Raw genomic sequence first — 13,817 nt, 5'->3', positions numbered from 1 at the left:
GTTAAAACCGCACGCATTAGAGTATACCACTCTTCGCTCCACTTCGCTTTGTGTCATAACTACACTGCGGTTGTTCACGTGTGCTAAACTTTCTCAAGCAGCCATCCAGGACCGCTCAAGCTATTCATCGAGAAGTCGTACAATTCTGCCGTGGGTTCACGATGATATAACCGCGTGTCGGCGTGTCGAAAAAGAAGAAATAAACAGGGCGAAGAGGCCTTCGTCCTGCAGTGGGCCTAGTCAGGCTGATGATGATGAGCATTTGAGTAGTTCGCGGAATTACTCCCCTTTAAAAAAACATCGTCTCGATGTTTTTTAAATAAACAAAGCAACTGAAATATAATTACAAAGTAAAAACACCCAAGGATTCTTGAACGCGCGTAATATGTCTGTAGACTAGCAGCATATACAATTTCTGAGCGTGCGTGTCGCTCGCCCAGAAATTGTATTCAGACGTTTCGTGAGTCCATTCGTCTTTGGGTGGTAGGCGGTCGTCCTCCAGTGGCTTGTCTGGCTGTACTTCAAGATAGCTTGAATGCGCTCCGCTGTAAACACTGTTCTCTTGTTTGTGATGAGCACTTCGGGGGCGCCATGTCGAAGGAGAATGCGCTCGACGAAAAACTTTGCTACTTCTGCTGTGGTAGCATTAGGCAGAGCTCTTGCTCCAGCAGAGGGGGTAAGGCAATCCGTGCCCACGATGACCAACTTGATACCCGAAGATCAAGTCCGAAAGGGCCAAGAAGATCGATCCCAATTTGTTGAAACGGTTTGGCCGAGAGTGGTTGTTCAGCTGGTCTCATCGGTGCGTCTTGCCTCGCTGGCACGTCCGGCACGTTATCACGTAATGGGCAACGTCGGCAGGTAACCGCGGCCAGTAATACCTCGCTTGGATCCGATGCAGCGTGCGGGCCATCCCGAGCTGTCCTGCAATAGGCTCATCATGGGAAGCCTGCAAAATTTTCTTTCGTAGTTCCTTTGGCAAGACAAGCAGATATATGGTCTGGTTGAGTGCGACGATCTTCTTCACTAGGATATCATTGTTCTGCGCGAAGAACAACTGACGCCTGAACACAGCGGAAGGGATCTTTTCTTCTACGTAGTTCGATAGAGCTTTCAATTAATGGTCCGAGCGTTGCTTTTGAGAAAAACTGCTGGCACTTTCCGGTCCCAAGAAGGCATCGTCGTCGTCTTTTGAAAGCCCCTCCACAGGGGCCCGGAGCAAGCAATCGGCGTCGGAATGGTTGTGACCGGACTTGTAGACCACGTGACCTCAAATTCTTGGAGGCATAAGCTCTAGCGTGCAAGACGACTCGAAGGTTTTTTTTCAAATTGGCGAGCCAGTAGAGTGTATGGTGATATCTTGAAGGGCCGACCTTTTAAGTTAGGACAGAATTTCGACGTAGCCCAGATGATCGCTACGTATTCCTTCTCAGTCGTCGAGTAATTGGTTTCGGCTTTGGAGAGGGACGTGCTAGCAAAACGATAACTTTTTCTAATTCGGCGTTTCTCTGAACGAGGATGGGGCATTGACCCACGCTGCTTGAGTCAGTACGAATTTCAGCCTGCGCGGTTTCATCAAAACGTCCAAGTATAGGTGTTGACTCTGCGCCGCTTTAAGTTCTCGAATGCTTCTGCTTGGAGGGCGTTCCACTGAAATGGCACGTCTGCCATTGTAAGCAGCTAAAAGGTTTGGCGAGGCGCGAAATGTTCTTGACGAATCATTGACTACAGGCGCACAGTGAGAGGAATCGGCGCACAGCTTTCTTATCACCTGGCTGGGGAAACTAATCGATCGCAGCTGTTTCGTTTAGGTCAGGATGAACACCAACTTTGTTCATGATTCGGCCCAGAAACAACAGCTCCTCATAAGCGCAGCTTTCAGGGTTAGCTCTGATGACTAGATTGCGTCGGGCACTGTGCGAAACTTTTTCAGATGGTCTTCAAAGGTCGAAGAGAAACCAACGACGTCGTCTACGTACACCGGACAAATATTCCACGTCAAGCCAGAAATTACGGCATACATTAATCGCTGGAACGTCGCGGTGCGGAGCACTGGCCGAACAGCGTCATTTGAACTCGAAGAGGCCGTATGGTGTGATGAACGAGGTCTTCCGTGGTCTCTTTCATCAACCTCAGTTTACCAGTAAGCCAGTACTCCATAGAAGAGAAGTACCCTATGTTTCAGATCCGGTCCAGTGTTCGTCAGTGCGAGAGAGACGATAAGCATCCCTCTCCACTATGCTCTTCAGGCAGTGATAATCGAAGCAGAAACGCAGTGTCTTGTCTTTTTTCATCAACAGAACGACTGGTGGCTGGATGATGTCGTCGCGAAGCATTGCATCGACTTGCTCACGGATGGCTTGACGTTCTCGCGGCGATACACGGTAGGGGCTTTGGTGCAGAGGTCGGGCATGTTTGTCCTTCATAATGCGGTGTCTTGCGAACAGTTTGCCGTACCTTCGAAGGTGACAAAAAGTACTCGCTGTAGATTTAAAGAAGGGTGCGATTCTGGCCTTGGTTCTCGCCGGGGTAGTGCTGGGTTTACGCCGAACATGAGCTGATCTCGTGTGGATCAACTGTCTGTGGGCTTGCTGGGGAGGGCGAAGACTTCACTTTAAAGCCTGGGCGCGTGACTGTCGATGTAGTATTCGTGGGATGCATCGTCATGAAAGCGGTATCGTCACCTCGCATCGTTCTCGGCGGAGAGTTTTCGGTTTTTCGCCATTGAGGAATCTCGCCTCCAAAGGCTGCTACCTTTAGTTTTCCCTACGGGGAACCTTCCTCGCACAGAGTCATCATAGTTGCGGCCTGGCGAGCAAAGCGGGCGCTGTACAGCAATGGGGAGCTGAACCGACAGCTTGATGGCCCAAACTCTCCGCTGCGTGGATAGTTCTCAATTGTTTGCGGTCGTTCACTGGGGTGGGGCCATGGAACGTCGACAGCGAGATCTCGCAGGCCTATTCATCCGCACAGGAAATGGCGAAGGATATTGTCGGCTTCACTACAATGCAAACAGGTCGGGCGGTTTTTCGATGTCCTCTAGGCGCCGCATTTCCTGGGGCTTGAGGGTCGAGCTTAGGGTAGGCGGGTGGGGGCCAAAGCGCATAGATAAGGAGTGGTTTGTTCGTGTCGAGGGGGCATGGACCATCTCGTTGGAAAGCAGATCGCCGTACTGTAGCAAAGGTACTGGGTACGTTACCCAGCACGTCCACCGAATGTAACATAGTAATGACAAAGTCGCAGTCACCAAAAGCGCAAGCAGGCGTAATAGCGCTGTAATGAACTGTTATTGGGCTGACTTGCACCCGCAAAAACTAAACAACTCGGCGGCAAAAGATAACAGCCACTGTGATCGTCGGTCGTCAAACAAAGAATATCAGTTACACTCGTCAACGCTCAATTTAAAAGCGGTGAAAAAACATCTAGTTAAACCCGCGGATAGTGTCTAGCATAACCAGGAACATTGCATAGATACAAGCGCGTGGCTGTAATCCTTCCAGATACATCTCGAATCATCTGCCGCAACACAAAAAATGATAAACCGCGTCGCGCGACAACGAGCATGACAAGAAGACGGAAGGGATTCGCGCGCTAGATTCACAATGATAAGTCCGCACACCTGCGGCTGTGGAAAAAGAACAAATCAACATTTGAACAGCTCGCGGCAATATAAAGGCTTCAGGTGTATGTCGGATAATCAACGGTCAATTAGTTATGAAGTTGTGAAGACACTTACCATGTTGGTAAAGATATGGGTAAGTTTGAAGCATATTTTCGGCTCCGTCATGTCAATGTATCGTAGGGCTACCTTTGCGTAGCAGGAAAAAAGCAGGTTAGGCTGTGCCAACAAGCAATCGTCATTGGCTAACACTTCAAATGGTTTAAGTCTGAATATAGAGAGTGTCGAATACGATTGGGTATTGAGTACTCATGGTAGAGCAATTATTTTGAGGCAAATAACTGCCTGAGAAAGATTGGTGTCACTTTAGTCAAATTGGCATTGAGGAGAGTAATACTTTAATTCTTGTCATCATCTACAGCCTGTACTTACCCTCTATAAGTGAAAGCCCTCAAATAAATTCTGTTGGGCGCCAGGCACTGCTGGGTATGCAGTTCTGTATTCCGTCTGCCCACCTAACATTTATGTACTCTATTATAATTTTATTTCCTTAACATCAGGTCAGTCATCATTAGAGACAAGTTTCGTTTTGTTTATAAGACTCAAAGTGGCTCAGTGAGTGACAAAGTGACTCAGGCTATGAGAGGCACCAAAGTGGGGCACCGAACATTTTGATCACCTGTGTTTCTTTAACGCGCACAGATACACCTTTTTCTTTCTGTTTCAAGAACGCCCTAAAAGCCCTTGTCATGAGGGTATTAAATAGGGGTGGTAAAAACTGAAACATCAATTTACCAGAAGGCGCATCTTAAATAAGCAACAGAACAAAAATAAAACAAGAAATGAACAATAATTGAATAGTTAACAAGTATCACAATGTGATGGAACAACTAAGCACAAAATGAACGATTTGAAGGATGAGACACGAACGAATAATTGAATAAAAAATATAACTCGCGCTCATAACGGCGAGTAGAATGGAAGTAGAAGAAAACTGCAAATTTTTTCAATAGAAGTTACTGAAATGATGTCGCATTCGTTTCAGCTGCAATTGTGGAAGGCACCTGGTTCCAATCAATAATTGTTTTGGGTATGAATGATTTGGCGAAAGTTGAAATATCGCACTACACATGGCCACCCTGCTTTTCTCCTCTATCGAAAGCAGCCGCGGCACCTATCCAAAGGGGTGATATTCTTCCAAAACAGTCGAAGGTTGCGTTTGGATTCATACATATTATGGTTTAGACTCCAGGCTGTGATCTGCCTGTTTGGGTTTCTTAACATGATTAGCAATTCGTCCCTTGAAATATGTAACATGTCAATGTAATCAGCACCGTGACCTGCTGGCGCAGTCAAGAAACAAGCTTAACTAACGAGTCGGAAGCTTCAAGTCCGATCCCGGCTCTGGTGCTGGAGTTTTTGATAGAGGTAAACTCGAGGCACCCATGGACTATGTAGGTGAAGTGGAACTGATAGTCTACTGTTAGTAGGCATTACCCAGAGTCCTCCAATGCGGCGTTTCTTACTTCGAGAGCTTCTTCCGACGATTAGGCGATATAGATCAAATAAAAATATTTTACAACTTGTAGACTGTTACTATATCGACAATAAACGTTTTGTACCTACAATCCAGGTGTCTTAACTTGCTACGTAAACGCTACGTCAATGGTACTATATAAGTTCCTCCTCAAGATTGATATTCTTTAAGTTTTATTACTTTCTTTGGAATTGGCTTTGGCGTTCGGAATCCCATTCTCCAAAATTTTTGTAAACGGTGTTGGTAAAAGCAAGTCTTGTAAGGTCTGCTTGACTATTCATTTTCGGCTTAGCCGAATATAGAATATGAATAGAATTGCTTATACGGTTCCACTATCTCATCATATCAGTGATCCTGTAAATAAGGTATAGTGTCGAGTATCGTTTCTAAAAGCCTGTCTGGCAATCTCAATATACTGTCGTTCTCAAATTATTAGTCAATATTTAATCAAATACCTTGTATGCGGCAGCGGTGAAGTGATCATTATGAACGTTATTCAAGTCTGTCGCACAAACTTTTCATTCGATTCGTATAATGTTAACACTCCTGCGAGATTAGTTGATGCTGAATAGTATGACGCACTGCGTGTAGAATTTGGCCAGATTTTCTAGCATAGTCTCCCTATTTGAATACATTTTAACGCATCCCCAGGTGCGTGAGTCTCGCAAGCGGCTTTCTTTGTTTGCATTGCACATGAGGATCTTCGTTTTCTTATGTTAGTTGCTCTATGTGTAACTACTCTTCTAAGTGGCCCAGATTTCTGCGACCAGAATACAAATTTACGTAGAGCACCTCAGCTACAATTATTATCCACCTCAGTTGCGATATCACCGTGCTTGTCTCTTAGAGTATACATCTGATTTCTTCCTATACTTACATGCCTTCTACCCGGTTTGAGCGTTCTGAATTACGTTTATATTATACTTCCTGTAGCCATACACCTTCTCCCCGCTGATGAAATTTGTTAGTTTTGCCACTTGTATTCGTTTGTCAGGTTAAAGATTTTATATTCAGCTAACAGGAAGAATACTGTGTTCTTCTTATACAGTCAAGTTATACTTTGTAAAAATACAGAGCAGCCAGTGTCCCCTCTTTGAGAACTTGCAGAAGTGAAAGAAAGGAATGTTGTATGATTGCATTATTTCCGTATTTACTGGCCACTACGTGGCCACTAAGCCCCTAGCCTCAGCCGAAGAGCCCAGTGCGTTGCTTGCTGTTCCTTTTAACGATGTTATAGAAAAGGCTCCGATAGTAGTGTAGACTGCCAGCAGCCATTATATCCGTTGTCTCTGTTGGAATGCAAAATCCGCTGTCTCTGTTGGAATGCAAAGGTAATGCACACGAAGGCGGTGACCTCGTAAGGTCGTGGCTCAAACTTAATTTTTATCTTTCACTACATTGAAGATAAATTGTTCTACAGGCCATCACGTATTGCGTGTTTCCAGACTAACATGTCCTATATTTGTTCAAATGGCTTTTAGAAGCATTTCCCAAATTATAAAATAGACGAGAATTTCATGAATCGCTCCACACTTATTTGAGCTTTACTATTTATCGAGCAAACATTTTTCGAAGAAATTGGCGAAGGAGATATTCAATATGCGATGTGACTAATAATTTCTAGGTTGAATAAACCTTTTTTACAGCAGCCTGTTCTCGGGTATTTTATTATCCCATGTGTTCCTTCGTTGAGTTATTGGGCATAAGTATTGGTACTGAGACTAGGTAGATATTTTGTATATGATAAGAGTTTGCGTGCTTGGCACATATGGGTGTGCAGCACGTTGCTATGTTATTCTTACAATGGAGTCAGCAATGCTTACCGCATTCAACAAGGTAGCGATATATTCGATAAGGTCGAAAATTGTATTAAATGACTCTCTATACTCATCGTTGGTGACAAAGCACGTTTCAACAATGAATCTCCGAGGATGTTTTTTTGGTTCTTTTGCAGTAGTTTCTGTGAAGATAAGAAACAAAAACTGAACAAGGATTCTTTCATTGAAGGAAGGAATCTTTGAGAGTGCAATGAAATGTGCTTTGCGCCAAAGGTTTCATGAATTAACCACTTTAAAGCTGAAGTTTTGTAGAAATAACTTCTTACAGCGCTATGGTGTCGTAGGATAATTCGTCCCTATATTATTACAAAATTACGATAGCGTTCAGGGCTACATTCTCCGGAAATCATGGTGTTGGCACTGTCGGTGGTTTCGTCAGTGCAATGGCCTTTGTGAGCGAGGAATCACGGAAATCGCTGTGTTGCATCTAATGATCGGTCGTCGGTGCCTGAAGTCGCATGACCACATGACATGGCGGACTTAATGCGAGCTGACAGCTAGTAAATCTGTGTTCAGATGTAAGCGTTAGGTCAGAATCGCATTTTGGACAGTTTCACTTCACATCAGATTAGCTCGCTTTAGGCGCAGCACTGGTAAGCGGTGCTTTATATATTGTCCTTTCACATAATACATCACGCTGAACAGTATATTTGGGGTGCTAGAGAAATAAAATAAAGGATGACTAATTAGAGCAGCAGCAAATGCCTTGCACGTGAACAAGGGTCGGAGAGGATGTTACGCCTCTTAGTGGCCAGCTTATGTGTACACCAGATATCTAGTAGGTTATTACCCTCGCCTTCTGGGTCGCTTCCTGAACACATCTATACATGGAGGATGTCCCGCCATTCTTTCCCACTTTCTACAATCCGCGACCATTGCCCAGCTACCGGTACTGGAGTAGTGAACATTGTTAGATACTAAAGATAACTACAGAGCTCGCACAGCTTCTTTGCATAAGGTACCTGGCCTACTGGCCAACGCCAGCATACATGCTTGCATGCATGCATGAGCGCACGTACGCACGTACGCACGTACGTACGCGTACGCGTACGCACAAATACACACACACACACACACACACACACACACACACACAGACACACACACACACACACACACGCACGCACACACACACATGAATATTTTCAGATTACACTTCAAAACATAAGTTTCAGCTTACGAGATCATTAAGTAGGTTGATTCGCAGTTATACTGCTTTCCAAACCCGCAGAACAAATTAAATTTTCCATATCCAAATACTATAATAGAAGAGACATCTGGGTGATTTGGTACGGTGACATGATGAATAAGCAGCGCTACAGACTAGGACGAAGGTCAAGAACAAACAAAACGGGCGCTGACTCGCAACCACGGTGTAAGAATATTTAGGTTGGGACACAGCACGGGCGAGACACTGGACGCAAGTTTCCAGATAAAGTACCAGCCACGCTCCTCCGAACCGGGCCGCTGATCGCAGCGTCAGCGTCGATGTAGCGGTGAATCTTCGCTGGAATAAAAAAACACATACATCGACGACGCCGTTGCGATAGCAGCCTGCTGATATCGCGTGGCGCGTTTCTCCTGCGTGAGCCGTTTGCGTGGCCCGAACTGTTTCCCTGTCGTCGCCAGAAGCATATCACCGGAGCACTTTATTCTTAAGCCGTGCCCACTGCGTCACTGCAGAAATGAAGTACAGAATAATTTATTGGCTTGTCAATACTATTGACGTAATTTATTCCTAACAACGAAGTGAAGAAAAGGTTGAAGATGCATTTCATGTTTAAATTTGGGGGAGTGAGTACTACATTACTCAACCATTCAGTCATCGTTATTCAATTGAAGGCGCCGGGGAAGCAGTTTTCTCACTTTGGATAGCGTAAATAGAGCAGGGAAAGCGAATCCTGCGTTCGGTTGGGCGAATGGGAGAAAAATATAAAAATTCATAGGGTATTTGTAACCACTTATTGAAGGAACTTCAACAGCGCCCCGTACCGCTTCGTGCAAACTGAGCGGAAGAATCGAATAAGCAAGAGAAGATAAGTACGGACGAGTTAGGTGTACGAAAACCGGAACAAATGCTGCCGTGATTTAAGGCTTTTTTGCCTCAAGCAAGCTCAACTGTCTTCAAAATTTGCACCAAACCCGACTGCAGGAACGGCTGCACGATCTATCTATCTATTTATGTTCATCAACTGATTTATATGCTGCTTTGGCGCACCACATCACATTACTGTTCGCCGATCTCTAACGTAGATTCGAGAAAGCTGTTAACCGTAATTTTACCACTATTGTTTTGTATGGAATGAATTATACTCGGTGTTCTTTTTCCATTGTTGTGAAATTCTCTGCCCCTCTGTACTGTACCCAATACCCTGAGGATAAAAGAATGAGGAAAAGGAAAAACAGAAGGTAAGAGAAATAATGGTATAGAGGAAGTGAGAGGGGGGGGGGGAATTCAGTGGGAGCTGGAAGAATCCAGTTAGGGGACCTCTAATTTACGGAAGGAATAACGTAAGGAGCAAACTAAGGATGAGCGGGCACACTGATGGGCGAACAAAAGATGCAAAGTCAAAGAACAAATGAAACGACCGAAGGTTAATTCTTTGTTGTCAAAGTGCCACCGCTTATGAGTGCAGCAGGTTCAAATTCCGCGCAAAACATTATTCGCCTTCTGCGCTTTGATTTAAGCATTCATGAAGCCAAAGATTGATAAAACTGCGCTGACTAATGTACCTAGACAAAAACAACGCGACAAAAATATTTTTCTCTCATCATCGGCCACAGTTTACGAGAAAATGGTTCTCAAAAAGCGTGTATTCACCATAGAAAAGCATTGCCTCCCACTACGTCACAGGCCGCTGAGCGAATCCATCTCGTACGGCTTAGATTAACTAGGGGACTTTATCTGGAACCGGCGCGGTACGCTGTGTCCCCACCTATATATCTTGCACCGTGCTCGCAACTGAAGTTTATCAAAAATAGACGGAGTGTAAATATCCAAGCCAAGCCGCACCAAACCACACAATAAACAAAAAACAAATCATGATGACCCAGCACACACACCACATTCAAGAAACCCAGCCTCATTATCTGTTAAAGCGATTGACGGTTCATTAACACATTTTTCACCTAATCGCATGATATGCCTGGCCTCAATGATTTCACGGTTATTCTGTGCCGGATTGGCATCCAAAATACTTGTCTGTGTTAGAAAAGGATGACAGCCATCACACTCCGTACATTGTGCAGCCAGATAAAATCCTCTACCAATCTTTAATTATGTCTAATGATGTGGGTCGAACGGGCAGGCGTAATAATGTTCGGTTACGAGAGCACGAGAGATCATTAGAGATTTGTAGAGGATCTAATCTGGTTGCACATTGTAAGGGGTGTGATAGCTGCCATCCTTTTCTAACAGAGACAGGTATTTTGGATGCCCATCCGGCATGGATTAACCAGTAAATCACTGAGGCCAGGCATATCATGCGATTAGGGGAAAAATGTTGCAGTGAACCTTCTATAGCTTTAACAGATAATGTGGTTGGGCTCCTTAAACACTGTGTGTGTGCTGGGTCATCGTGATTTGTTTTTTTTTATTGTGTGGTTTGGTGCAGCTTTGCGTGGATATTTATACTGTGTTGATTTTCCAATAAACTTCAGTTGCGAGTCAGCGCCCGTCCTCTTTGTTCTTGACCTTCGTCCTTATCGGTAGCGCTGTTTATTCATCATGCTAAATAGTATGTATTGTCAAGCCACTTCTATGCTGTTACTGCAAGTACTTCACACCCAGTCGCAGGTTCTAAGAATTGCGTGTAAAAACGTCATTTGTTGTTCATTGCATGTAGGGTAACTTGGCGTTATGCTCTCATCATCTTTCGGGGACAATAGAAGAAGTGATTCCTCAGTACATAGCAATGCATATAATCAGATGAGCAAACTTTTTTCCGAAAGGAGGTGATTGAGGTTTTTCAAAGCGCACTATTCATTGTACTTTCCCGGATTCTGACACATGTTTAGACTCCTGTGAATTTCCTCTCTTAAGAAGCGACTCTTCAGTCCATTCATCAACCAGTCAATAAGCTATAATCAATATTGCCTTATAATTTGTAACACGTACTTTGGAAACATATTATTCAGCTAGAGGTCTAAAATAGAGCTGTGCGGGAACAATAATGAGTAATAAAACAAGGTACATACTATCTATAAAACACGAAGCCCCAAATACATCAAGCATAGTTTAATTCTCAAATATACTATTGTAACTTGATGTGGTGTACTACCAAAAAAAAATTGTATAGTTTACTTACTATATTTAAACCTATAATTTGCCATCTTGAAAAGATGGCAGAGATAACTCAAGAAACATGCTTTGAGAATATTTAATTACTTCACGTTGAGCATATTGCCAGGGGACGCTCGGAGCGAAAGACGTTGAAGTGGCGCTCGGAGAAAAAGGACGAAGTGAATCGGCTCCGGACTCGCAGGACGTACCAGACGTATCCATCTGCACCGGCTCTGATAACCTAGCCCTAGTCGCCAAACCGTGACAAATCTGGTGGAGGTCAGGTCGGATGTCCCGTACCCATCCGCTAAGCAGGAGTGCTGGTCATATATTCGAGGAAACGGCTTTTCACCGCACCAGCCGCATGCAACGAGGCCTACCACCTGAGTTTTCCCCATCGGCTATGACTAACGGCAGCCACGACGTCGTCGCAATGCCTGGAGCGGCCCCTACTTACGTGACGTTTCAAACCCCCGCGTCCCAAAGACCTTTCACGGGGACACCTATGAAGACGTCGACGACTGGTTGCAGCACTACGAAAGGGTAGCTGCCTTCAACCTCTGGGATGACGCCGCCCGGCTTCGCAACGTCTACTTCAGCCTTGAAGATGGCGCTCGGACATGGGGCGAGAACCATGAAGACCAGCTGTCTTCCTGGAGTGAGTTCAAGCGTCATCTTGCGGTTACTTACGGTAGCTCAGATCGCAGCGAATGGGCCGAACGCGCTCTCCAATCTCGAGTTCAAATGCCTAACCAAACTGTCGCGGCATATATCGAAGACATGACACGCCTCTTCAAGAGGGCAGACCCTACAATGTCCGAGGACAAAAAGCTGCGCTACCTCATGCTTGGCGTTAAAGAGCAGCTTTTTGCTGGCCTGGTGCGCAGCCCACCTAAAACTGTCGCAGAATTCCTTGCGGAAACATCCACGATAGAAAAAGTGCTCCAGCAGCGAGCTTCGGCACAGAATCGTACCGTCCACGCCACCTCCGTCTCTGCCGAGTTACCATCGCATGGCATGGACGCATCGGCACTACGGGAGCTCGTACGTTCGATTGTGCGCTACGAACTCAGACTGCTGTATGGCGCACCTCAACTAGCTTCTACCTCCATTGCGAGCATTGTCCGCGCCGAAGTGCAGCAAGCGCTCCGGCCTCCGGTTCCAAGCGGTGAACCTCACCCTGCTCCTCCTCTTACGCCACCTGAGTCTCAGCGTCCCACATACGCCGAGGAGCTACAATACTCTCCACCCCAGCCGCCGATCCTTATGCCTGCTAACATAGCTGCACCAACAACACCGGCCCCCGTGATCCAGTACGTAACGGATTCCCGACCATCTAGACGGAAAGCAGACGAGTGGCGTACCCCCGACCGACGCCCTTTATGCTTTCACTGCGGCGAACCGGGTCATGTCTATCGGCGCTGCCCCTAGCGTCGACTGGGCCTCGAAGGTTTTTCCGCCGATTCTCTGCGGCCTCACTACGGCGAACGGCCCCGAGCCGTTGAAGACTTCGTCAATGACCAGCGCCGTGGTGTTCCGTCTCGTCTGCGGCAATCTCGATCACCGTCGCCCAGGGCTCGCCCTTCGCCATCTGCTGCGAGGTCCTCATGGGCAGCGCAGGGCCGACTGCCCAGCCCCCAGCGGGAAAACTGAAACCAGCGACATTCGGGGGTAGGCTCGCTGGACATCGCTGCGCGGGAGACCCCCCATCGACGTGGACACGGAAAGACTACGAATCGACATTGGAAAAGTCCGCGGTTGCCGATTATAACGCTACCTCGACGCCACCACGACGCACCCGCAACGACGACGAATTGCTGGTGGAACCGACGATGCACTAACGCACCCGCTACAACGACGATTTGCCGGTGAAACAGAAGACGCAACAATGCACCCGCAACAACGACGAATTGCCGGTGGAACAGATGACGCGACAACGCACCCGCAATGATGAAGAATTGCCAGTGGAACGGACACCGCAACAACACGCCTGCAACAACGACGAATTGCAGGTGAAGCATACCGCGTACACCGACGCAGAGCACTCAAACACTCAGAATCCTGATATTCGCGAGCAGCTGTCGTTGGACATACCAGTAATACTGGATGGCCGCCATGTTCGAGCTTTGTTGGATACTGGCGCTGATTATTCTATTTTGAGCAGCCAGTTTGCCGCGATTCTCAAGAAGGTTTTGACTCCGTGGGCTGGCACACACGTTTGCACTGCGGGTGGTCATCTGGTTACCCCTCTAGGCATGTGGACGGCCAGTGTTCAAATTCAAGAGTCGACATTTGTGGTAAGCTGCCTCGTTCTGAAAGCTGCTCACGTGACCTAATTCTGGGCGTAGATTTTCTTCGTGAATATGGCGCAGTTATTGACCTCCGGGATTTTAAGGTCTCGTTTTCTACTGAGAAAGCAGTGGCCCTCAGTAGTACACAGCGACCACTCAATGTGCTTCGAGTTTATGCGGACAGTGTCACGCTGCCACCCCGAACCAGCACCTTCGTTAATGTCAAATGCAATGCACTTCACGATGGTGA

The 13,817-nt window shown here is 46.3% G+C and overlaps 1 protein-coding gene across 5 annotated transcripts in view; it reads right to left on the bottom strand.

Annotated features, from left to right (window-relative positions):
- LOC146175033 (uncharacterized) overlaps positions 1-13,817 on the bottom strand; it is a 92,146-nt gene that overhangs the window by 37,436 nt on the left and 40,893 nt on the right. For 2 of the 5 annotated variants that reach the window (XM_084584367.1, XM_084584368.1), the window contains exon 5: positions 6,980-7,116. The exons of the other annotated variants lie outside the window; for them this stretch is intronic. In XM_084584367.1, coding sequence (XP_084440493.1) covers positions 6,980-7,116 — 137 coding nt within the window. The remainder of the gene's footprint in view (positions 1-6,979; positions 7,117-13,817) is intronic. 5 annotated transcript variants of the gene reach the window in all.

This window comes from Amblyomma maculatum, chromosome 11 (assembly GCF_055883805.1).
Source record: "Amblyomma maculatum isolate TAMU_Amacu chromosome 11, ASM5588380v1, whole genome shotgun sequence".
Lineage (NCBI taxonomy): Eukaryota > Metazoa > Arthropoda > Arachnida > Ixodida > Ixodidae > Amblyomma > Amblyomma maculatum.
This window is presented reverse-complemented; position numbering and strand designations above follow the sequence as displayed.